Source organism: Dermacentor silvarum, chromosome 7 (assembly GCF_013339745.2).
Source record: "Dermacentor silvarum isolate Dsil-2018 chromosome 7, BIME_Dsil_1.4, whole genome shotgun sequence".
In the NCBI taxonomy this organism is placed as follows: domain Eukaryota; kingdom Metazoa; phylum Arthropoda; class Arachnida; order Ixodida; family Ixodidae; genus Dermacentor; species Dermacentor silvarum.
This window is the reverse complement of record NC_051160.1, coordinates 125,926,386-125,951,268: the sequence shown is the minus strand read 5'-3', so window position 1 is coordinate 125,951,268 and position 24,883 is coordinate 125,926,386. Positions and strand designations below refer to the sequence as shown.

At 44.0% G+C, this 24,883-nt stretch overlaps 1 protein-coding gene across 1 annotated transcript in view; it reads left to right on the top strand.

Annotated features, from left to right (window-relative positions):
- Positions 1 to 10,501: 10,501 nt before the first annotated feature.
- LOC119459149 (boophilin-H2) overlaps positions 10,502 to 24,883 on the top strand; it is a 47,092-nt gene continuing 32,710 nt past the window's right edge. Inside the window, exons 1-2 of the mRNA XM_049671193.1 lie at positions 10,502 to 10,555; positions 13,095 to 13,283. Of these exons, the coding sequence (XP_049527150.1) occupies positions 10,513 to 10,555; positions 13,095 to 13,283 (232 nt within the window). The 5' untranslated portion in view covers positions 10,502 to 10,512. The remainder of the gene's footprint in view (positions 10,556 to 13,094; positions 13,284 to 24,883) is intronic.

Below are 24,883 nucleotides of genomic sequence, written 5' to 3'. Positions count from 1 at the left end.
AGGTATTTTGAAAAAGTATATCTTCAGTGTAACTTTTTACACCTACGAGAAGAGTGACACAGTGTGAATAATTTAAAAGGCCGCCAAACAGACCCTCTGTATTTAGTGACTAGCCAAGGCGACAGCCTGTAAGACCTGGATGACTTTCTGGGGGAACACATCATACCTCTCGCGCATCGTAGTACATGAAACTTTACTTCGTTTCAAAGAGCACGCAGAGCGAAAGCTCCTTGAACGCAAATGTGCACTAAATAAGGTATATAATTGTCCATTTCATATAGCTGATCATCAGGCGTCTCTCATTTGTTGCAAATCCGTACCAGGTGGCGACCACATTATCTATATAATACGGTAGGTATACAAGCTTGTTTTAGAAGTTTTATGGAAGAAAGAAAATGGTAAAGAGATGTATGCTAGAACGATAAGCATATATACCAAAACTGAGTTGATAAAGCAGTCTAGGTGAATATGTGTCATCGCGCGCTTTCAAAGTAGATGTCAATAAATCATAATCCTTTTTCTCCTCCTCCTCATCATCAAATGATGATGTTTACTGCAAAAATGAACACACTTTTGTCTCTCTTCAATGTCATGTGGGCTGCCGGGTACATTCCAACTCCTTATTATCAGTATTATCATCCCCATTCTTTCCCCGCAGGGGCGTCTGCGCAAGCAGGCGTTTGGTGTGTTGCGACACCACGGATCCGAGCACACGAGGGTTGGACCCTCCCACGTTTAACTAGCGTGGCTTAGCCGTATCCGGGGAAAAGGGGATCCTGGGGGTTGAGCCGATGCCGGGTGTTTGGACCTTTACGGCCCCTCGGCGGAGGCAACACACCTCTTTGGCCTTCGCTTCACGTAGACGGCACCCCCGGACTGACCCACCCGGGGGAAATCGGTAGTTGCCCTTCCCTGTCTCTCTCTCCCTCCAACCTTCGCCTTTCTCTCTCCCATTCAATCTTTCCTGTCCTCTCTTCATTTCCTATCACTTCCGACTTCGCGGGCAGCAAGGGTTAACCTTGTGCATTATATCCTGCCTTGGGTATATGTATTTGGTTATAGCGATGGCGTACAGTTGGCGTTTGCAGGACCTGTTCCTTACAGATTCTGCAGCGTCCCCTTGTCGGGCTCCATGGTGGGTGGCTGGCGCCACCGCCGAAACACATTCCACATATATGGATAACTCCTTTCCTGCACTTGCTGATCGCCGGCCGAAACGGGGGCGCACCGAAGTATTTCAATTTTTTGGTCACAAGACAGAGATTTTTCCACGATTTCACGTGATCCATAGTGAGAAGCCAGAGAAGAACGCAAGAGCTGCATCACCTTTTCTCGTTGCGAAATGCTTGACTGAAACCATAGGACCAGGCTACAAGGCTACAAAGTTGGCAAGTGGAGATCTCCTCCTGGAACTCCGCGACAAAAAACAACATGACAAGTTACATACCCTAGTGTCTTTTGGCGAAATACCAATTACAGTAACCCCGCACCGCACGATGAACACCACTCGTGGTGTAGTCTCAGATGATGATCTCATGGACCTAACCGAAGCTGAACTTCTAGAAGGCTGGAAAGATGAAAATGTGATCAATGTAAAACGAATTAAGATGAGGCGAGATGGCTAAGAGATCCAAACGAAACACATTATTCTCACATTCGGTACAAGTGTTCTGCCCGAGACCATAGAGACAGGATACATAAAGATCAGAGTGAGGCCCTACATTCCGAACCCTCTCCGTTGCTTTAAGTGTGAAAGATTTGGCCACAGTTCGCAGAACTGCCATGGCCGTCTGACCTGTGCGAAATGTGCCCACGAACATGCATCCGAATCCTGTGAAAACAAACTGCAATGTGTCAACTGCGATGGCGAGCATGCCGCCTACTCGCGGTCGTGCCCGTCGTAGAAGAAAGAGAAGGAAATAGTCACAGTAAAAGTCAAACAAAACATTTCATTTAAAGAGGCACGAAGGCAGGTGTCCCGCGTGCCAAAAACCAGCTTTGCCGATGTGACGCGCCAGGGGGCAGCGCCGCAGCGGCTTCCGGCTGCTGTCCGGCCCGCGCGTAGTGAGCCGGCGGTGAAGCCATCTGCCCCCTCGGCGGCTGCAGCTAGCCCTGCTCCGCCATCCCAGAAGGGGCCATCGACCTCCGGGCTGGTGGCCTCCAAGGTCTCGCCCCTCGAGACGAGGCCTTCACCGCGAACAAACCGCTCTCAAGAGCGGGTGTCCAGCGTGCCGCATGAGCCGATGGACACATCTTCAAGCCAGACGGCGCAGCCAGCGCCTAAGGAGCGGCGAGAATCTTTCGACCGCTCCAAAAAAAAAAAAAAGCCCGCATCACAGGGCCCGACAAGGGCTCTGTAGGTTAAGTTAGTGTTTTTACACGAGACACACAGCACAAACATTATCTACAACATGACCACACAGATACTACAGTGGAACGTCAGAGGACTACTTCGTAACCTCGACGACATCACAGAACTCATGCATAAATTTAATCCGAAGGTGCTGTGTGTCCAAGAAACATACTTAAAACCTACACAGTCCAACTTTCTAAAACAATACGCCATTTTCCGTAAAGATTGTGACAACGCTTCTGCCTTGTCCGGAGGTGTAGCCATAGTTGTAAATAAGTCTGTTGCTTGCCAACAGTTTGCCCTTCACACGCCTCTCGAGGCTGTATCTGTGCGAGCAATTTTATTCAACAAGCTTATAGCGATTTGCTCCATCTACATACAACCCAACCATCACCTCACTAAAACGGAATTTTACAGCCTCATCGACCAGCTCCCAGAGCCATACATTATCACTGGTGATTTTAATGCTCATCATACCCTTTGGGGAGACTCGCGATGCGACGCGAGAGGTCGACTCATTGAAAACTTCCTTGTTAACTCCGGTGCGTGCCTCTACAATAAGGAGGAACCAACATATTACAATATCCATCATAGTTCATATTCATCAATAGACCTGTCAATTGGCTCTGCCTCACTTTTCCTTGACTTAGAATGGCATGTAATTAAACACCCATGCGGAAGTGATCATTTCCCAGTAACCCTAAACTTAGTAACCGAACATGACTCTCTTCCCCATGTCCCTCGCTGGAAACTGTCCTCAGCTGACTGGGAATGCTTTAGGGAATCCACGTACTTATCACGAGATTTTATAAACAATTTTACTATAGATCATGCCGTATCATATTTTACTGCTTTTATCATTGACGCCGCTGAGAAGTTCATTCCTCAAACAAGTGGCACTTCATTCAAAAGACGGGTCCCCTGGTGGAATAACGATTGTAGACAGGCACGAAGGAGACAAAATAAAGCTTGGGGCAAACTACGTGAATGTCCTACGGCTGAAAACCTAATAGAATTTAAACATGTTAAATCTCAGGGAAGAAGGACGCGAAGACAGGCTAAGAGGGCAAGTTGGGAGAGGTTTCTCTCGGGTATCAATTCGTATACTCAAGAGGCAAAAGTATGGGACCGGCTAATGAGGCTAAAGGGAAAAGAAATTCATCCGTTGCCGCTAGTGAATGACGAAGCGAACAGCTTGGAAGACCAAGCTGACGCTCTTGGCGAACACTTCGAGCGCGTGTCTAGTTCAAATAATTATTCCGAGGCATTCCTAAAATACAAACAAATCGCAGAACGCAAGGCTATTGACCACAAATGCAGACAGAACGAACCCTATAACATGCCTTTTAACATCGCCGAATTGAGAGCCTCCTTGACTGCATGTCGGAGCTCTGCCCCTGGACCCGACAGGATCATGTACGACATGATTAAACACATTCACAGTGACACTCAAATAACACTACTCGCACTTTTCAATGTTATATTGGCTACCGGGTACCTACCTACTGCATGGAAAGAATCCCTTGTCGTTCCGATTTTGAAACAAGGTAAAGACCCCCCATTAGTAACAAGTTACCGCCCAATAGCCCTCACAAGCTGTATCTGCAAACTCTTTGAAAAATGATAAACCGTCGCCTTTTACACTTCCTTGAGTCAAACAAAATTCTTGATCCATATCAGTGCGGCTTCAGAGAAGGACGGTCTACAACCGACCATCTCGTGCCCATCGAAGCAAACATTCGTGATGCCTTCATACGCAAACAATACTTCTTGTCCGTGTTTCTCGATATGGAAAAGGCGTACGATACGACCTGGCGTTACGGAATCCTGCGCGATCTGTCGGCAATGGGCATCCGTGGTAATATGTTAACCATTATTGAAAGCTACCTACACAACCGCACATTCCGGGTTAAAATAGGTAATGCACTGTCGCGTCCATTTATACAAGAAACTGGTGTGCCCCAGGGAGGCGTGCTCAGTTGCACACTGTTTATCGTGAAGATGAACACACTTCGTGCCTCATTACCACCGGCTATTTTTTATTGTGTCTACGTGGACGATATACAAATGTGCTTCAAGTCCTGTAACCTGGCCGTGTGCGAGAGACAGGTACAGCAGGGGTTGAACAAAGTGTCTAAGTGGGCAGACGAAAACGGGTTCAAAGTTAACCCCCACAAAAGTTCTTGTGTTCTTTTCACAAGAAAGAGAGGCCTGATCCCAGATCCTTGTGTAGAATTGTGTGGACAGCAAATTCCTGTGAACAAAGACCACAAGTTTTTAGGCATCATACTTGACTCCAAGCTAACGTTCATTCCGCACATCAAATATCTCAAAGCAAAATGCCTAAAAACAATGAACCTAATGAAGATTGTATCTCATACAACATGGGGTAGCGACAGGAAGTGTCTATTGAACCTTTATAAGAGTCTGATTCGATCACGACTAGATTATGGCGCTGTAGTATATCATTCTGCCGCCCCAAGCGCACTAAAGATCCTAGATTCCGTTCACCATCTAGGTATCCGCCTGGCCACCGACGCTTTCAGAACAAGCCCTATTGAAAGCTTATACGTAGAATCGAATGAGTGGTCACTCCATCTGCAGAGAACATACATCAGCTTCACGTATTTCCTCAAGGTCCACTCTAATCATGAACATCCGTGTTATAAAACTGTTAACGATCTGTCATGTACTACACTTTTTCATAACCGACCATCTGTGAGACGTCCTTTCTCACTGCGCGTGAAGGAGCTTGGCGAAGAGATGGATGTCCCACTTCTTGAACACTGCCTAATGCCTCCAGGTAAGCTCTTACCGCCCTGGGAGTGGCAGGTGATAGAATGTGATATATCCTTTGTAGAGGTCACAAAGCATGCTCCTGAACTTGAAATCGCAATGCATTTCCGTGAATTCCAATCGAAATACTGTTGCTCTGAATTCTACACCGACGCGTCAAAGTCACATGCTGGCGTATCTTACGCGGCTGTCGGTCCATCTTTCTCTGAATCAGACGTATTGAACCGATATACAAGTATCTTCTCTGCAGAAGCCTATGCAGTACTGTGTGCGGTTAAACACATCAAGAAATTAAAACTACAGAAGGCAATAATATTCACGGACTCTTTAAGTGTCGTAAAGGCACTAATGTCTTTAAGGAAACACAAAAATCCTGTTTTTATTGAACTTTACTCATATTTGTACAATATCTACTCATCGGGTAGACAAGTGACAATATGCTGGGTTCCTGGTCATAGATCCATCGAAGGTAATGTGCTAGCAGACCAAATGGCCACATCAATTACACCTCAAGCTACTAATCTTAGCAGTACTATTGCCGTCGCAGATCTCAGGCCTTTGTTGCGAACGAAACTGCGAAGCCACTGGCAACGCATGTGGGACAGTGAAACAAATAATAAGCTCTACTTGCTTAAGCCACAGTTAGGTTTCTGGCCCTGTACAACTAAAACACGACGAACTGATGTCCTACTCTGCCGTCTCAGAATAGGACACACATATTGAACTCACAACTTTCTGTTGACTGGTAACGAGCCTCCAACCTGTGGTCGATGTGGTGAGAGGCTGACCGTCCTCCATGTCCTCCTGGAGTGCCGGGAAGCCGAAACAGAGAGAAGGAAACATTTTCCTCTTGCATACCGATACCATATCCCTATCCATCCCAATATGTTTCTTGGCAAAGAACCGATTTTTAATACCAAAGCAGTCCTAGGTTTCTTGAATGACGTGGTACTACATGTAATTAGCCCTAGATATTCGTAGCAGATCCTCCCGCCAGAGGATGCTGTTGCGATAGTGTTTAGTATAGCACATGCCTCCAGGCCTTTATGTTCAAGGGCTCTGTTGAGGCAATAGTGCTTCATGCCAATTTTCGCATCGGACATATTTTGGAAATAGTAATATTTATTTGCAATGCATATTCAATGTTCATAGCACACGCCATTAGTCATTCCCATAATCTTATTACCTGTAGATTTTATGCACTTTACAGCGACAATTTTAGGCCCCTTTACAGCCACGTCATATCCACCACTCGTAATCCATCGCATCAATTTAAACTCATTAACACTGGCCCGGCGCTCTTTGGCCATTATTGGCCCTTGCGCCGTTAAACCCCATATATCATCATCATCATCATCCCCATTCTTAAAGAAGTTAAGGACCCATCCTTAGCGAGAAGTTACAGGCCGATAGCTCTGACAAGCTCTTTGTGCAAAGTATTTGAAAACATAATAAATCGTCGTCTAATCATCTTCTGCAAACTAAAAAATTACTAAATAAATTCCAATGTGGCTTTAGAGAAAGTAGATGAAGAAATCACCCCCTTGTTCGCATTGCGGCTAACACTAGGGAACCATTCATGCGTAAACAGTTGTTTTTGCCACTATTTCTTGGCTTGGAGAACGTGTATGACACCACATAGCGTTATGGGACTCTACGTCAACGTTCTGAGGTGTGTGTCCGTGGCAACATTTTAACTATAATCGAAAGCTACTTGTCTAACTCTCCTATCCATGCAGTGGTTGGCCAAGCTTTGTACAGGTATTTCACCCAAGAAACTGTTGTTCCGCAAAACGGCATCCTTAGTTGTAGAGTCTTTAATGTGATAATGAGCTCTCTACGCACAACTTTTCCGCGCAGAATGTTCTCCTCGGTATCATCGACGTCGGGCCGATAAGTTGAAGTCGTGGAACCTTCCGATCTGCGGATGATGTGTCGAGCATATGGCTTAAATAGAGTAGGTAAATGGGCAGATGAAAACGGTTTATGTTTAGCCCACTGACAAGTACATGCGTTCTTTTCAAAAATAAGAGAGGAATAGTACAAGACGCTGCTATTCTCTCGCAGTATGTATCTCTAAGCACAGAACGCAAGTTTCTCGGCATCATATTGGACTCAGAAGTTAGATTCATTCCACATATTATTGTGCTAGAAATTATATGTAAGCTCCAAGCGCATTTTTTCCGTCGCCGTCATTGTCGCCGTGAAGTTCCGTATAAAGTCCAATGGTGACAAAACCGTCGCCGCGCGTCGTATGCTGTATGTACGAGTGAAAGCGTGCGAGGGCGAGTCGGCATCTTAATCTCGGGGAGTCGGCAGTCGGGGGAGTCGGCAGCTTAATCTAGCGCACGCGAGAGAGCAAGACGGCTGGAAGCGCGCGCGGTCCTTGTTTACGCGCGAGGTACGGGGAGGAGGCAACGTAGACGGTGTGGAATGTGCGTTCTGCTCTTGCTGCTGCTGCTGCTGCTCACGGAGATGCCGCACGGGTGCCTGTCTCGAAAGCGATCTGTGATGTGGCCGAAGTGTGCGACCGCGGGAGCTTTATCTTCAAAGCGATCTGCGATGGATACAAAGTGCATGTGCCGAGTGCCGGTAGCTTCGTTTGCGCTGTGCTTTCGACATTTAGTTTGTGTTGAAGCGAGAGCCAGCGCGAAGGTCAATTTGCTCGCTGCCGCTGGCGCGCTTTCACACTCCAGTGTTTTGACGAGTTTCCGCGGTGATCGAGCGAGATGTGTTCATGTTTACCTGTGCGTGCGTGACACCGTGCTTGTCTATTTAGTTAGTAAGCAAATATTTACAACCTTATACGGCCGCCGATAAAACTACTATCCTTAATTCGTATAGCTGTCTACTAATTTGCTATCGTAATCGATGCTTCGCCTTTCGGGCGAAACTGCGACTTGTTTTAATTCTTGAGGACTAAATACCTGAGGACAATGAACTTGTTGAAACTTCTATCCCCAAGGGTCGGTGGTTTGAAATGCCCTTTCAACGTCTACAGGAGCCCTGTTGGCTCATGTATGGAATACGGCTTGATAGTTCATCAGTCTACTGCACCCAGCTCTCCAGCTCTCCAAAGAATTTTATGTAACAATCACTCAAACTACCCCTCAACCAATGAAGTACAAAACAAAATTGCATTTGCCGGAGGAAATCGGGATATAAATCCGTGAGGTTGCCGAAGTAGTAATTCTACATAATTTTCTAATAGCTGCGAGATTTGCTGGGTAATTAGTCACAAAGTTAATGTACAGGACAGTGATGGCTCATAGCGAAATCATTATTCTCGCTTCATACATATGTAAAACGTCGTAGTTCAAGCTTCAATTCGAGAATTCTACACAGATAACGGATATAACTGTACTGTTTAGGACTACAAGGCGATCTTCAAATGTTGTAAGAATGCATTAGAAAGAACAAAAATGATACGAGCTCATTACCGGCAGCACAGGACCCGTGCGCACGTTTTTCAATTCAATTCAATATTGGAGTTTCACGTGCCATAGCCACCATATCAATACGAGGCACACCGTAGAAGGGGACGTGTGATTATTTTGACCCCCTAGGGTTCCATAACGTGCACCCAATGCACGGTAAAAGGGTGTTTGAGCGTTTACTTTAGAACACCATCGTTAACCACGTGCAGTACATTCGTCTTGTTCTAAAATACCATTTCTGTTCGTGAACCCTCGCTCAAGTTACGTATGCGCTCCTCTCATACCACAAGCAAAACTACACAAAACCACTGTCTTCAATTGACGTAGCACGACGATGTTCTCGCACTTTGAAATAATGCGCCGAACAAAGAAACTTGCCTTGGTAATAAATGCGAATGCATTATATAGAGTGTATCAGCCATAGTTTCCAAAAAATTTAAAAGGTTGCCTGTGCCAGATAGCACAATTGTAGTTTGGTCCGCTTGAAGAGGCCCACATTACGTGAAAACAAATTGAAATGCATAATCGACTAATTAACAAAAAACTACTATTATTTAACTAATTACCTCATGGCCCACCATACTGCAATTTACAAATTGTAGCCGTGGAGTTTGCCAGGCGGTTCCACTTGGAACGAATACTCTAGATGACACTAGTTTCGAGATTATAATTCCCGAACTTTGCGCAGAAATGCATTGTCATTTCAGGTATTTTCATGACAAAACGTCTCTTTGTGCATTGAAGCTCAAACCTAACTGGAACACAAAGTTCGGGCATTATTATCTCGAAAATGGTGTTATCCTGAGAATTCGTACCCAGTGCATTTATCTTACTAACTCTACGGCTAGAATTTGTAAATTGTACTATGGGCCATAAAGTAGGTATTGAAAAACCTAATTAGTAAATTTTTGTTAATTAGTCTTTTATGCGTTTCTATTTTTTTGCAAGTAATGACCGCCTCTTCGAGTAGACCAGTTTATAACCTGGAATAGTGCTATCTACGACAGGCAACCTTTAAAAATTTTGGAAAGTGTTTGCTGAAACTCCCTCTATGCCCAGTGAAGTTAAAAATCCGGCGTCCACCCGGCGTTAACATACGATGGCACCAAAACCCACGTGACGAATTATTCACCTCACGTTCCAATGACAAGTAAAACCAACCTGGCTCACTCCAAAAATTGACTTGACTCACCCCCAAAATTTGAGTGGCCAACCCCCAAAATTGTCTGTGCCCAATTGGAAAATTGAGCTCACCCACGTTCGAAACCAACCTGGCATTCTCCCAAAATTTACTTGGCCCACCCACAAAATTTACTTTACCCAATTCGGAAACTAAGTTGACCCACGTATAAAACCGACCTGGCCCACTTGCTCAATTGATTTGGCCCACTGCCAAATTTTGGGTGGCCCACCCTCAACACTGATTTTGCCCAATTCGAGCACATGACTATCACTGACTGTCACATCATTTGATGTGACAGAGTCATGTGATCAAGCGCCTGAAGTTGCAAGGTCGCCTGACCAAGTGATAACAATATGGGACAATGTCACATGACATGCACGTCGAAATAGCAGGGCCTCCGAGGATGCTTTCGCATTCGCACGTAAGGACGCTTAAGTGCCTTTGTAACTTCTGTTTCGTTATCAAAGCGACATGCTAGACACGTGTGAGAAATCTATTCGTGTGAAGAAACCCTGAAATATCTTGCTTATTCTCAATTAAGGACGTCGTATAATATCTTTCCATTGGTTACCCTGTCCCGTGGTTGCACAGCACACTTTATTATGAAGGGTTTCCTATCTTGGGCCCTTTATTCTCACAGATATCTCCCCTTGCGCGATTATTTCAACCTATTGTCTTTTAGCGTATAAAAGCCAGTGCCTGCGACTTGACTAGCCACTGTCGTGTGCCTGACTGTACCCACCATGAAGGCCTACGTATTTCTTGCTCTCCTTAGCACCGCATATGGTGAGTTCCGAACCAGACTGAATGTATATATTGTCGTAAAATGTATGTAACAGGAAGTATAGTGCATATCGGAAACAACTATATGAAAACCTTTGAATGGCCTTTCACATTCACCTTCACATCGACTTTTGAGAAATCTATGTGGTTTTTATAAAAGGAAGCATAAGCAAGGGCTGACTACAATTTATTAATCAAGTTCATGCAAGACGAATCTTATGAGAACAGCGCTGTGCCGGTTTGAATTATTTTTGGAAAGAGCCTCTGGGTTTTTGTCAACTCTACGAAGCATAGTTTTAATTAGAACCTGAATTTTTACAAGAGTAGCCGAAATTATGTAAACTGCACCTGCTAGAATATTTTCAACGTACAGATCTGATGATAAATTAACAGCTTGCGCAAGATTCTTAAATAGTTTTGTAATGTTGTGCAAAAGACCTGGTCATAAATAAGTTAGATGTATCAAACTGCGGCAATTTCGGCTCCTAGTGCTGCATTATAAGGTGCAGTATAAAGAGTTTTGCAACATTTTCATTGTTGTGTTACAATGTTGTAAACTGGATATTGTAGCTTTTATTATATTGAAATAAAAAATAAGACACCTATTGCATAAGTTCCCGAATTTTCTTGATAGAGTTACTAGATTTTCAATTTAAAATCCAACAAACGTCTTTAACATGTGAGCTGTGGTTGCCGAGAAAGACGATTTACTTGTTCGCATGCATTTATTCTGGAGCTCCGGATCTAAAATTCCTCCTAATGATGGTTGCCAAAGTTGTGGCGTTTGTTTACAAGTAGGTGAATAAATACAGCGAAATGAATCCCAATGTCTATAAGCTACCAAGCAACTACAGATAAATATAGCTATTGAAATAGTGTAATTTACTAATATATGCTCATACTGAATTAGAAGGGAAAACACTTATGTAACGGCTTATCGCTCAAAAATATACTTCAGGAAGTCTTCAGTGCTTTTATTATATTATCACGCTGCAGTTATGGGGAAGAAAAAAACACCCCCAAAATTGTAGGTTAAGAATGTAAGTCTTTATTGCGCGGACTTGTACTCCAGAAAGACAAGCAAAAGTCAAACAAAAGCGATAATAGCGAGGAGAGTTGTCGGTAGGCGGATCAGAACGGATGGGTGAAGTGCATTCGCTATTTATATATATCTCACCTTACATCATACGTACGCTCCTAAACACTGGAATGCAGAACCTTATCTGCGTCCCGCGCTCAATCAGATCAGACAAGATTCCAGAAATATTGAATACCGTAGGAGAGTCTTGCGCCTAACGATAACTTAATTGGTAGCGGTGACAATGTGGTGAAAAACAGTCACTTGAAGATAGTGAAGGAATGTAGGCGTGACAATGCAATCTGGTTTATGAACACTATTTCCTAATGTGTTGCCTAGTGCAATACGGTGTTCTTAACATTTCTATTTTTTTAATATATTCCTTAAAAGAAAAAAATAAACGACCACAATGTACATTAACGCTACTTTAGGGAGGAATACACGTGTTTTCTAAACTATAGTGTAATTATGAAATGCTTTATATGAAAGTTGCTGAAGTTTTGGCATCTGATTGGAAGTAATCATGAAGCTAATACGTGCTAGCTGCAAGAAATATGAAATAAAGCCTTGATAAGGAATGAGATGGCGGTTGTCCTTCGTTTTCATCATAGCTGACTTAAATTTCATTTAAAAAATTCATTGCCCAATGTCTCAAAATGATTTACCTCGCTGTGTTATAGTGCTAATAGTAGATAAGCGCGCAAACGTGTAGTTGAAAAAACAGTACGAAACATAAGCATCACGAGTGGACTCAGGGCATTGAAGTATTGGTACAATTTTGTTTACTGACGGTCACATTACCAGACATGTAATGACAAGTAGACATTGCTAGATATAATCTTGGAATTTTAAAACACAAATATTTATTTCTGTTGTGAAACGAATATGGCCGCTTTGCGGAAACACCTTTGTTTGATAAACAATTTATTTTGGACAAAATAACCAAGTGCTCTACTGAGCAGATGTCTAGTGTCGAACGTGAATAACGTTGGCTGTCGGTCTACTAAAGAAGCATTTAAACACCTCAGACAAACCAATCCCCATTGCACCATTTTCTATCACACATAAAGTTGATACACAAATTAGTGCCTATTTGCACGTATCTGTTCTTGGCAAATAATTCATACCTTAATATTTGTACACAAATAATGATATTTTGATGTATCCTACGTAACACAGAATTAACCACGAAACAGCATACTACTATTGGGGCCACTGCGAATGTGCAAAACCTCTTCTTATGGAAAATGGAAGGGCGTACGTACTTATCAAAATGCTATGTCCGTAGCCACATAAGGATGAGCGCTTACAAAAGCACTATATGTTATAGGGCTTCGGCTGCAGCAGCTGCTTTTTGTGAACACAGCAGGTCATAACATAACATAGCAGTCATAAATGGTCTCTAAATTTTACCTTCAAGTTCGCCTGCTCGAAAAAAAACTGCCATCGCTTTGTTTCTTTCAGCGGCCGCAGATTTCAAGCTCCAATGTGCGGAGAAGGCCGACAGAGGTCCCTGCGAACTTGACCTGCCGAGGTGGTGGTACAACATGGATGCTGCAAGATGCGAGGTGTTCAACTACGGTGGCTGCGGCGGCAACGCTAACCTGTACAAGACGAAGCAGCACTGCGAGGAGACGTGCATGGATAAAAAACGTGAGTGTGCTAATCTGTCCACGTGCAAAGGGAAAAGCAGAGGAAATGTTGTGCAGGGTGGGAGGGGGGAAGGTGCAGGAAGTGTGAGGTTTGACCTAACGTATTTATCAGACAGGCGCCCTTGGGCTTTCTTTTTCTTTTTTGGTTCTCTCGGGCGCAAAATGAGTTGAGTACTTTTCCACGCGTAATCACGGACGTGAGTATAAAAAGAAAGCTTTAGTGATTTCATCACCGGCGATATTTTGGGGTACAAGGAAGCAGTTATTCGCTATAAATATTACTCCAAACACATTCTCGGGAGAATACTCAGAGGTGCTGCACCGTTCAAAAAACAATTTTACCAAGATATTTTTGACATCTTCCTCCCAGCGCTACTTAAAGTAATGGCTCTGGTGGATCAGAATAGGATGTTCACGAAATGTCCAACGAAGTAATGACCCATTAGGCTTATATTGCTTTTTTCTTTATTATTTACAGTCCTAATATAGGGGAAAAGTGGATGCGAAGAGAACAGCTATCGCTTCTGGTGGGAACCAATCATACCCGGGAAACAATAGGACAAAGCTTCCTTGAGTGCTGCAATGCCGGCTTTTTGGATCCAACGAACGCTGAAATCCGTCAGCCGCTGGATGTCTATGAAATTTTATCTAAGGAAGGGTAGAATACAAAATGCGAGCCTTTCGATGCTGCCAAATTGCTGCGCGGCACGACATACGGTGAGAAGCTGGGGCGTCTACCACGCTTGCGCCAATTTTTCCTTCTCTATGATTACCTTCGTGAAGTGCTCGTAAAATACAAAAATCTGACGACACCCAACCACCTTTTCTTATAAGTAGTGAATGCAAAAGCATTAATGTCAAATTCAACGCCGCTGAGCGGTCCTTCGAGTTATGCGTTGGAGTAATGCTCCATAGCGGTAAGTGCTGCCGGAGCCGGCAAGCAACAGTACAGGCCGTATATAACGAAAGTACCGCCATCCTTTGATAAACGCCGCTTCTCTCTCTCCTGTATCTCCGATTGGACGATGATAGCGCGCGCTTTTCACTTCTTAATATTTAGTATTTTTTTGCGCCGCAGAGCCATGGTGAAAGTCCTTTCGCAAGCAAAAAGTAAAGAAAAAAAAGCAAGCGCTTTATTAGAGGAGGGTAAGAGTAGATGGCGGTACTTTTCTTTAATAGGGACTTTAGACAACAGCAGCCTGCGGGGCCGCCGCCGCATGCCACCGACGTCCTGTGCGGCGGTAGACCGAGGAAGCAGCAGCGGCCAACAAGGCCGGCCGGCGCGCGCTGCAGCTAAGCCTAGCAGGGGTGAGAGAGGGAGATATATGGAGCGCGTGCCGGCTTCCAAGAGTGAGACTGTGGCACCCGCACGCGCGCGTCACCCGATTGCCTCATCCACGACAACCCGTCGCACCCCGCGCCACCGCGTCGTCGTATCTGCTCCGTCGAGGCGGGCTGGTGACGTGGCGTCGCGGCGATGCACTCTCCCCTCACACAATACCGTTTCCGCCGCTATGCAACGTCGAGGCGCGCTCGTGACGGGGTGTTGCAGCCAATGGGAATTTAAGTGCCGTTCCGCTGTTACAGACACCGGATTTTTAGCTGAATGGGCCATTTGATGCTTTCGCATTAACAGTGAACAATTAAACCCGTATACACACTTTGCAGTTCCAAAATTAAGCAAACTTCTCGAGGTAGACATGTTTACTACGAGCTCGTCAGCCTGTGTAATGTCATTTCCTTTCTTGGTTATGCCGCAAACGGCTCAGTTATACCTTTGGATTGATATTTAACGAAATCACTATCCTTTATTATTAAAAGGATAAACCGATATTCTTTTATAATCATACCAAGAAAACATCATTAGAAGTGGCCCTACTTTTGCAATATTGTAGTAACAACTCTGCTTGCACTTCTATTCCACTCTCTAAAGAAAAACGTCTTTGAAATTTCCTGGCATGGAACAGATAGGTATACGTGTGAAACTGTTGTGAGATTTTCGTGAATACTTTCTATTTGCGATGCTTAATCTTCTTATCAATTTGATAATTTCTTGTACGTGCTCATGGTTACAATGTTGTCTGATGTGATACCACTGTTAATCTAACTGTAAAACTGAAGCAAATATGACCTTAATGCAAATGCTTAAAAGTTTCGCTGATAACATTAGCATCTTAAGTAGAGAAAATAAATAATTCGGGCTACTTCATCGCCTTTTTTTGATGTCTTATTTCTTCACGCTACTTTGTGCAGTTAGCTTTAGTGCAGTAATTTCCTTGGCCGCCGTATTTCGATTGGCCATTCAAGACATAACGCAGCATTTCTATCGCTAGATGCTTTGCCCACCTTGCTCAATTCAGAAGCAGTCTACCGTACCCTGTGAATTCTCAGCCGAGCCCCATTTTATCTGATTGCCCTGAACACACGCTAAAACAGTATTTACGACAAAATGACTGCTCAAGTTCGCTGCGACATTTGCGCCTAGTATTTCAATTCATCGTTTTCAATTGTTCCAAACATGCTGCTGATCATAAATTTTAACCTGGGTTTTGAATTATTCGCAACTAACCATTTTCGATATCTTGCAGCATTATATTAATATCATGGATATTCTAACCTCAGCTGGCTGCAGTCCGAGAATGCACTGTGGCTTGAAGTGGTGTGTACTACCTATTATTTGTATTCGATTGACATGGAAATACTCACGCTATAATTGCTACATTATTATAAATAGCATTTTTGTTATTATATCTGTCGTTTTTGTTTATCAAATATTGCTCGCTGTTAAACAGTAGGAAAATGGAGCCGCGAAGAGGACTACCAGCGATAAGCCACATACGAAGATTTTTACGAACTGTAGAACAGTATGAAACTAGCAAATGGAATTCCACCCGCCGTGGTGGCATAGTACCTTTGGCGTAGCCATGCTAAGCCCGAGGCCGTGAGGTGAAATCCTGGGCGCGGCGGCCGCATTTCGACGGGGGTGAAATGCGAGAACGCCCGTATACTGTGCATGGGGTGCCTGTTAAGGAATCCCTAACCCTCCAAAATTTATCCAGCGTCCTCCGCTACGATTTTCCTCATATTCATATAGTAGTTTTGGCGGGTAAAACCCAAGAATTTAGTTTTGTATTGAAAGTGCAACACAAGCTTTTCAGTTTCGTGGCCTTTAGCAGGCGTCTCAAAGAGTGTATTTTTTGCTCTTTTCCTCAGCTGCGCCCACAGTAGATGTGCCAGTCGAGGGAGTTACTCGAGAAATAGAGATGGGTAAGTTCGCACGTCCATTTATAATATTTGCTGCGCGCGATATTTGCTGCTTTACCTGGGCCTTTTTTGAATGTAACACGATTATATCGATGACACCAACTCGGCGTTGGGACGAGACCAGAAAATTTGCATGTATAACTTGCTGTAAGCCTTTTTAAGACATAGGGAAGTACTGATCCCTCGGAGAGGAGCCTTGGTTGGGCAGTGAACGTAAATGTTCTGTTTATTCAAACTTATAGGTGGCAACACACGACGTTCTTATTCTTTAAAGAGTGCTTGATCTCCTACTTTTGTACTTTTTAAAGAAATTCGCGATACAAGCTGCTCTGCCATCTGCTACAATATTTCAGGCCTAATGCTTAAGTACCCTGTGTTTTTATACTTTCCCGTAGTGCGGCTTAAAACTAATTAGCGGTTGTGAGTGTTGGCGGATACTGGAATTTTATGTGATCATACCTAGGACTCAGAGTGTTAAATTTGAAAAGCTTCATTTGATTCGTTCATGATTCTTCAAGGAAGAAAACAATTCCTTGTTCCAGCAGGAACTATGCACATCCACTTACGTTTGCATTAAACCTTACAAAGATTCTCAGGGAAGCTGAGAATCCAGTGCACATAAAACAACGTTCAATAATACGCTCAAGTGTACCCTTGGCCAGAAAATTCCAGGTGTCCTCCTAGAGCTTTTGAAGAAAAATATTTAAACTTTTTGTTCGAAAGCGCCTGAAACTTTCGTGTGACTCCGTGTTGAATGAAAACCACTCATAGATTCAATAGCTGTTTGCTGAAAACGATTGATAGAATGAAGCCACTGATAGAATTTCAAAGAGCTAGGCAAAGCTCGTGTCATAGGTGAAACAGAAATCTCGGGACAATATTAGCTAGTGCTATTCAACTCTCTTCTTTCTCCAGTTTCTCCTTTATTTGTATCTCAATGTTGTTTGCCTGTTTAACCTCACTACCTTTCCTTCTCCATCTCTTCACTACACTGTTCGTCTGTACGGAAGGTTCTGCTAAACACGATCAATAACAATCTTGCTAGCAGGCAGTCAAAACAAGTATCTGGCCTGGCAAAATCATTTCGGTATTGACCGCCTACTGGTAGCCTAAGCAGATCTAACGCTACCAACACATATCGAAATAATTATAAAGAGCAGAGATATAATGTTACCACTCCAAAAAGCTCACACCTATCGAATAATAACATCTCCTACAACCAAGTATTGTCGTCCTTAATTTGCATTCGCAGAACATACCGGTGTCTTCAGGAAACGTCTGGCGAAGGCGAAACACTTCTGAAAATGCAGTGTCCTTGTGTTTGTCAAGCAGAGCCTTGCGCTTTTCCACAAATTGTGGGTATTCTAACTAGTATTGTTTCACATTACCAGTCATCCGTGACTGACAGATTTATTCAAGCAGAAGCCTACTTACTACAGAGTATTTGCACGCGTTCATCGGGAACACTGGTTTGTTAACTCAAGCTACGACTGCCACCCTCGTCATCGTGTTCCTTCTGCCATGCTTGCAATATTCAAATGGAGAGGAAGTGTGCTTATTCTCACTGTAATAAGATCGCCCTCAAACAATGTTGAAAATAATCTTGTTTAGAGGGAGTAGGCTTAACCGTTTAGTCTTCACAAATGTAATTTTCAATATCACAAGCACATGACTTGCTATCACATCACGCGTCTGAGACGTAATCAAAAGAGCCCCAAACTTTGGAGCAGATATGGAGTTAAGTGTAAGATTAATAAAGTATTCACTTTTTTAGATTTTTGATGTAATGATGATGTATAGTGTTTACTGGCGTAAGGGCCAATTATGGCCAAAGAGCTCCAATTAGATGTTTAGCGTATGCAATTGTGCAGGCTGTTTCAGCACACACTTTAAAAATGTTTGAAAATTGCCTGTGGCAGATACTACAATTCTTGCCCGATAGCTGGTCTACTAGTAGAGGAGGAAATTATTTGCACAAGAAATCGAAATTCAAAATCGACTAATTAACAAAAATAACTAATTAGGTTTTTAATAAATACGGTATGTATATTGCAAAAATCACCAGGTTTCCCCTGTCGAGAAAAGGGGGTAAGCGAAGCTTGTGGCAAGACATCACTGTCATGGGCGTTCCGCTTCATATGCCCTAAACTCGGGGTCGGCGGCTCTTCGCTGACGTTTGGCCTCAACATCCCACTCCCGCAAATCGGGGTCCGCAGCTCTTCGCTGACGTTTCGCCTGTGTTTTGCAAGCCCTCACGTTAGAATCGCCACGTCAACGACACTCTCTTTCCCGGGCGAGTTCGCGCCGCTGTTGCTCAAACGCAGCCTGCTCCTCGGCGGAACGCACCACGCTTGGCATTCCCATCTGGGCGCCGAAACTCATTTGAGGCGAGGGAAGCCCGGCGGAGCCCACGCCAACCCCCTTTGCTTTCCCTGACCGTGATAGACCAAACGACCCTGATTGGTCGAGCGCGTCATGTGACCCGGCGCGGCGCAGCTTTCACCGCACCTGCTCTACTCTGGGAGCGGAGCTGAAATATGAGGCCTCGGTATGAGCCGCACGTGGTTTATTTCTTTCCTTCTCTCTTTCTTTCTTCCTTCCTTGTTTTCCTTCTTTCATTCTTTTTTTCTTGTCCCTGGCTCATACCCCCGTATCCAACGTGGGTATGCGCCACACGTGATTTTATAATCCTTAATCCTTAATCCGTAACTAACGAGATTGTGATGTTATTATTAATGCATGATGTGTTAGTCATACATTCATACTCTTCCATGCCAATTTTAGAATATACCAAGTGAACTAGACGCGGGTTTTTCACAGGTTTTCGAAAGGGTTTTAGCGTGACACAAACAGCACCACCGCCGACAAATGTGAGGCAATACAAGCTTGGCTTGAATGAATAGATTCTAGGGGGTGAGACTGCAAGGCATATCGACATGAAAAGAATTGTGTGGATGACACCATTTACGAGATATGCGCGGTCAAACTTGGGGTAAATATGCACTGTCGTTCCACTTACTTTCTCCAGAAAAGGTCATTTTATGCAATGAAACACAAAAGTAACTCGGCCTTTCACGCATTTCTCCGCAAAGTTCGCAAATTAATATTTTGAAATTGGTTTCATCCTGAGAATTCGTTAGAAGTGGATCCGCATTGCTACTCCGCGGCTAGAATTTGTCTAATTACAATGTGTGCGATAAGGTAATTAGTAAAAAACTTATTAGTGAATTTATATTATTTGTCGATTATTCACTTCAATTTTTTGTACAAGTCAGGTCCGCCTCTTCGAGTAAACCAGCTCCCGGACTTATTGTGCTCTCCGCCACTGGCAGTTAAATGTTTTTGAAAGTGTTCGTTCAAAGACACGGTATAGCTTCTGAAGGTAAGGTATGCAAAAAGTAGCGGGCACAATGTTACTACTAGTGAAGATTCACCGCCGTGTTTGTATGGTTTTATTAAATTTGCGATAGATTTGGCAGGTGATTGATGCTAACTCTAACGGTGTCTCTTTATCTTCTGTTAAGCGAGGTATTTGGAGGCGCGACATCTGATTTTTAGTACCGTGAGTACGTTTAGGATGGCAGATATCCATCGTGACCATGTTCACCGTTTGTTACTATTATAAAACTGTAACACCCGGCAGTTATTAATTCCTAGAATGTTCTATGCAGGGCATATTGAGAGCATGTGCCGCCTTCCGCCCCACCGTGGCCCATGCATGGGTAATTTGCAGCGATTCTACTATGACAACGAGAGGCAAAAGTGCCGCCCCTTTGTTTACGGAGGCTGCCAGAGCAATGGAAACAACTTCGAATCATACGTCAATTGCATGAGTGTTTGCAAGGGAAGCCTGTCGCCCTAGACAGAGCCACAACTGGTGAATGCATGTACGTGTGCTGATTTCTTGCAATAAAATTATTTTCGTAAAAAGTATTTGCTTCCTTTATAAACGTCAGTCAGAAGCGCAACCTTTCAGGCAACACGGGACAGCAAAAGGAAAACGAGCTGGGAAAAACAAATATTGTGTGCCCGCGTTCTAAAATTCATAAATAAAGAGCAGCACAACTGCATTCAGCAATACGTTGCGTGGCATATGTATTGTATTTTACCTCTTAGAGCTCGCAGTGTTTTTGCTGCAAACCACAACAACCCAGCCGTTTCCCACCACACGTCACGATGTTGAGCAGGGTCGTGGCTATACTGGTGTCCACGCTTTTATGCTACGATCTTATTTTTTTAGCTTTGGCTGGCCTACGATTCGAAAAACAAGGTACCCATGTGATATCTATATTAAGAAAGCAATGCTGTTGCAACTTTAGAATTTTCAGGTTTAACGACCCCAAATTGCATTAGCCAGTAGCTACAATTACTTCAGCGGAGATGCTCGCCCTTCTGAGCTTGCTCATATCAGCTGATCTGCGAGGTCAAAACATTTCTCGAGCGGCTCCGCGTGGTGAACATTTGTACTGCATGTCGCAGTTGGAAAGGGTACCTCACGCTGGGCATAAAGGATAAGATCGTTACTAAGACTAGAGCGCCCATAATACTGCTAATTGTAGGTCGCTGGGAGAGAGAGGCTTTCCTCCTGCAGTCGACAAAAAATAGGCGGCTGCTGCTGCTGATGATGATGGTGATGACAAGAATCTCCATAATACACGCGTGCCAGAAAACTCGCGGTGTTAGAAAGAAAGTGTTTCAGGGAAGGAACAGTGGGAAAGCAAGGAAAGCAGCAGTGCGCCTTCTTGTGACGACAACCGGCATGCCACGATTGAATGTCTTCACCTCTTCATTGCGCGATGAGCCCCTTAAGAAAGGCTGACGGCTTCCCTTGCAGGAGCCGAACGTTGTCGTGAAGTACAGAAAAGGATGCGAAAATCCCTGGAATGATGGCCTCGATGGTACCATTCCTTTTTGATGTAAAACGTTTTTAGCCGTTTTCAATCTCACTTAAGAAAAACTTCAAGGTATGATATCCGGAACGTTTTCACGGTAATCGCTGCGCAAAAGGAACGGGGACAAAAGCGAATAATAAAAAGGACGCAGCGCTCTCAAAACCGAATAATGCTTGTTTCGACGTAGGCACCAGCGTTTAAAGAGGAAGTCACATGAGCAGAAAATAAAAGGAAATATGCAAAGCAATGTTTCGGAAATCTCGCACGGTCATCAGCACAACACAGAGCGAATAATATATCGGAAATAACGAGACACTTAGGAAGGACTTAGAGATGAAATATCTTTTTCTGTCAGCGTAAAAATGGCTAACACATAAATTGGCACCCGAGTGGCAAATTAGGAAGCCCTCCATTTTCGCGAGTTCCTATACTCCCCTTCTTAAAGATAATATTTCATTTTTCTTCTTTTCAAAAACTGTACACTCACATGACAGGAAGTTCGCACCTAGCCTAGAATATGTATTATTTTCAACAAATACAACATGACGTTTTAATTACACATTGATGCATAATTGTTGCATAATTATTTCACACAAGGGCAATTCAATACAATAAGAAACACATTTTACATATTCCACAGAGTTATTTAGTGCTTTATACCACGACCACCTTTTGCCGACCACTGAGCAACTTTTATACGAAGGCCAGAACAAATGCTACCTGACTTATTGGGAGAGGGAAATGCCACTTGTAGACCGTATTTCCATGTGTGATCCAATTTTTTACCGCGCACTTCGTCGCCGCCTTTAATCGCATTTTTTTGTAACCCGACAATGCGCTAGCGATGACATAGAATTCATACGTCCTGTTTTAGATAGAGTTATGCCTATGCTCAGAGATTATGGTAGCGTTTATGAATAAAGAACAAAAGAATTCGACCCAACACCCGACGTCCGCGCTTGCTACTTCCATCGCCGCCGAGTTCGATTCACTTGCGGGTGCCAGTTCACCCAATAATGTATTTCAGTTTATTGCTGGACTACACTCGCGCTCTACCTACCTGCGCACAGCCACTATTAAGTGGTAATATCGCCCTTCAATATTTTCGAACCTTTGCGACAACTTATTCGCGTATGAGATAACAACCATATTGTCTTTGGATGTCGACCAATAACGTCTAACCGATCAGCTGGGCTAGTCATCACCGCGCTCGCCTTCAGTTTTTTTTTTATTTTGCGACAAGCCGTTCAGATAAATTCCCGCCATGGTGTAGTGGCTATGGTGTAGTGCTGCGAAGCCTGAGAGCGCGAGATTAGATACCAGCCGCTCTGGCCGCATTTCGATGGGGCGAAATGCAAAAACACCCCTGCGCTGGGTAACGTCAAAGAAACCCAGGCGGTTAAATGTATTCTGGGCGTTTCATTACCGCGTACGTGCTTCATAATCATATCGTGGTTTTGGCTAGTAAAACAAAAGTATTTAATTTTTCTTCCACACACAGGAGCGATAACACAGAACTTGTACGTTGCTGCTACATTTGTGGAACCAAGCCACAAGACTGGTAGGCAACGTATTACAAGTGAATCATTCCTTGTAATCAATTACATTTCTTGCTAACGTTGCAATTTGAATATTTGATTGGGAAAATAGTAGGTTTCTTAGAAGCGATGAGTTTCAAAGGACAAGACGTGTTGGATGGCGCCTGCATCCTCGCCGAAGCAAGGAGCTTGAGCAGCTCCTCTTTTGTTCTAATAGCACGGACTAACACCTTCGCATGAAGTGCTCTAGAGTTTGCGCTTAATACCGTGCCGCCTGTCGAAATCACTTGCTGGTGGGCATCACATGCTTAAGGCCGATGAAATACGTCTGCGGTGACGTCCATCTTGCCATAGTTTAGAATAAAAATTACTGCAAACGGAAGGGCAGCGGCCACCGCTATCGGATCAGGGCAAATGCGGGACTTAATTTATGCATGAGCATGTGAGAGACCCTTCGTAAGACTGGCGTGTAGATTGCGTGTCAAGCGTAGACATGTACTTGAGAAGAGTTGCCACCGCTTTTGTGCAGAAATGCATTACAACACGGATTTCTCGCAGCATTAATGCGCGAACAAGAGTATTATGATCTAAGGGATTCAAACAAAGCGTAGACAGCTGCTTTAAGCATTTGAGATATAACTGTTTATGTTGAGAAGAGGTTGAGTAAGACTGCAAGAATAGGCCGGTACCGATGAAGAAGAGGTAGAGGCGGCTCCAGCTGTGCCTTGCAATATGCAAGTTTACTGAAGCGTCAGGAAGGCTTCACTGCTAGGGTACGGACCGTGGGACACTTCACTTTATTTTTTTTCTTAAATTTATGAATATGCCCTCTCAAAATTTCTGTTGGCATTGAGTTGACTATTGCTTTGTGTTAGATGTTTGACTTTCCCCCATTTTGCGTTTCGTTTGACGCACATTTCAAACAATCTAATGTGGCCCCTGTGGGTACGAGCCTTGTTTTCAGGCAACAACAACAACAACAGTATGCTCTACTTGAGAGCACGCGAAACATATTGGGAGGTTATCCGCCGTTCTCCCCTCAGTTGGGTTGTGGTATTTTTGCGAATGCTTGATTTCATCGATGACTGCGCGCGAATACCATGTTCTTTCTTAGGGGCTAGCTGACGACCTTATCCCTTGCGGAACAAGTCATTGAGTTGTTCTTTGCATAGGGCAGGTCGTTCTCATGCATTTCGAACCAGGTGCGCGTGGTTCCTGTCAAACAAAATACCACATTGGCCAGCATAAGCGTATCCTGCCACCTGTTCTGTTTGTTGACACACTCATAACATGAGATGGAATATTCGACGTCCATGTCACCAGTGCCACAGAAGGTGCCTGGATCTTTTTGAAACGGCAAGATTTAAGAAAATGGAAACAGCTTCTGCGCAGTAAGTTGTGGCACAGTGGGTGCTTCACTGGTCATCGCCGAGCGAGCAACACGGCTACCGTATCGAAGTTTCGTGCTTCGGTGATGGTGATGATCAGGCAGCGTACCCAGCGCCTCCACCAAAACGCTCTTTGTGGCCTCCACCAGCGCCATTGAAGAAGCGTGCATATTTAGTAGAGCAAGCAAGGCACAGAAAAATGCTTCACGGCACCAATTTTTTGTGGGTTAGGTCGGATTCCGACACTGTTACCACGGTAACCAAGCAGTGTGATTTCGCGGCGACCAAAAGGGCACTTGGATTAGTGTAGCATAAACCGGTGCGGCAGAACACTTGGAGAATGTCCGACAGGCACTGAATATGGCTGGGAAATGTGGCTGAAAAACAACAACGCCCTCTAGGTTATTGTAGGCTTTGAGGAGCGAATCCAGCATGCGCTCCAATGTCGCTGGCACATTACATAGACCAAATGACATAACTTTAAACTGGTATAGCCCGTCAGGTGTTATAAATGCGGCT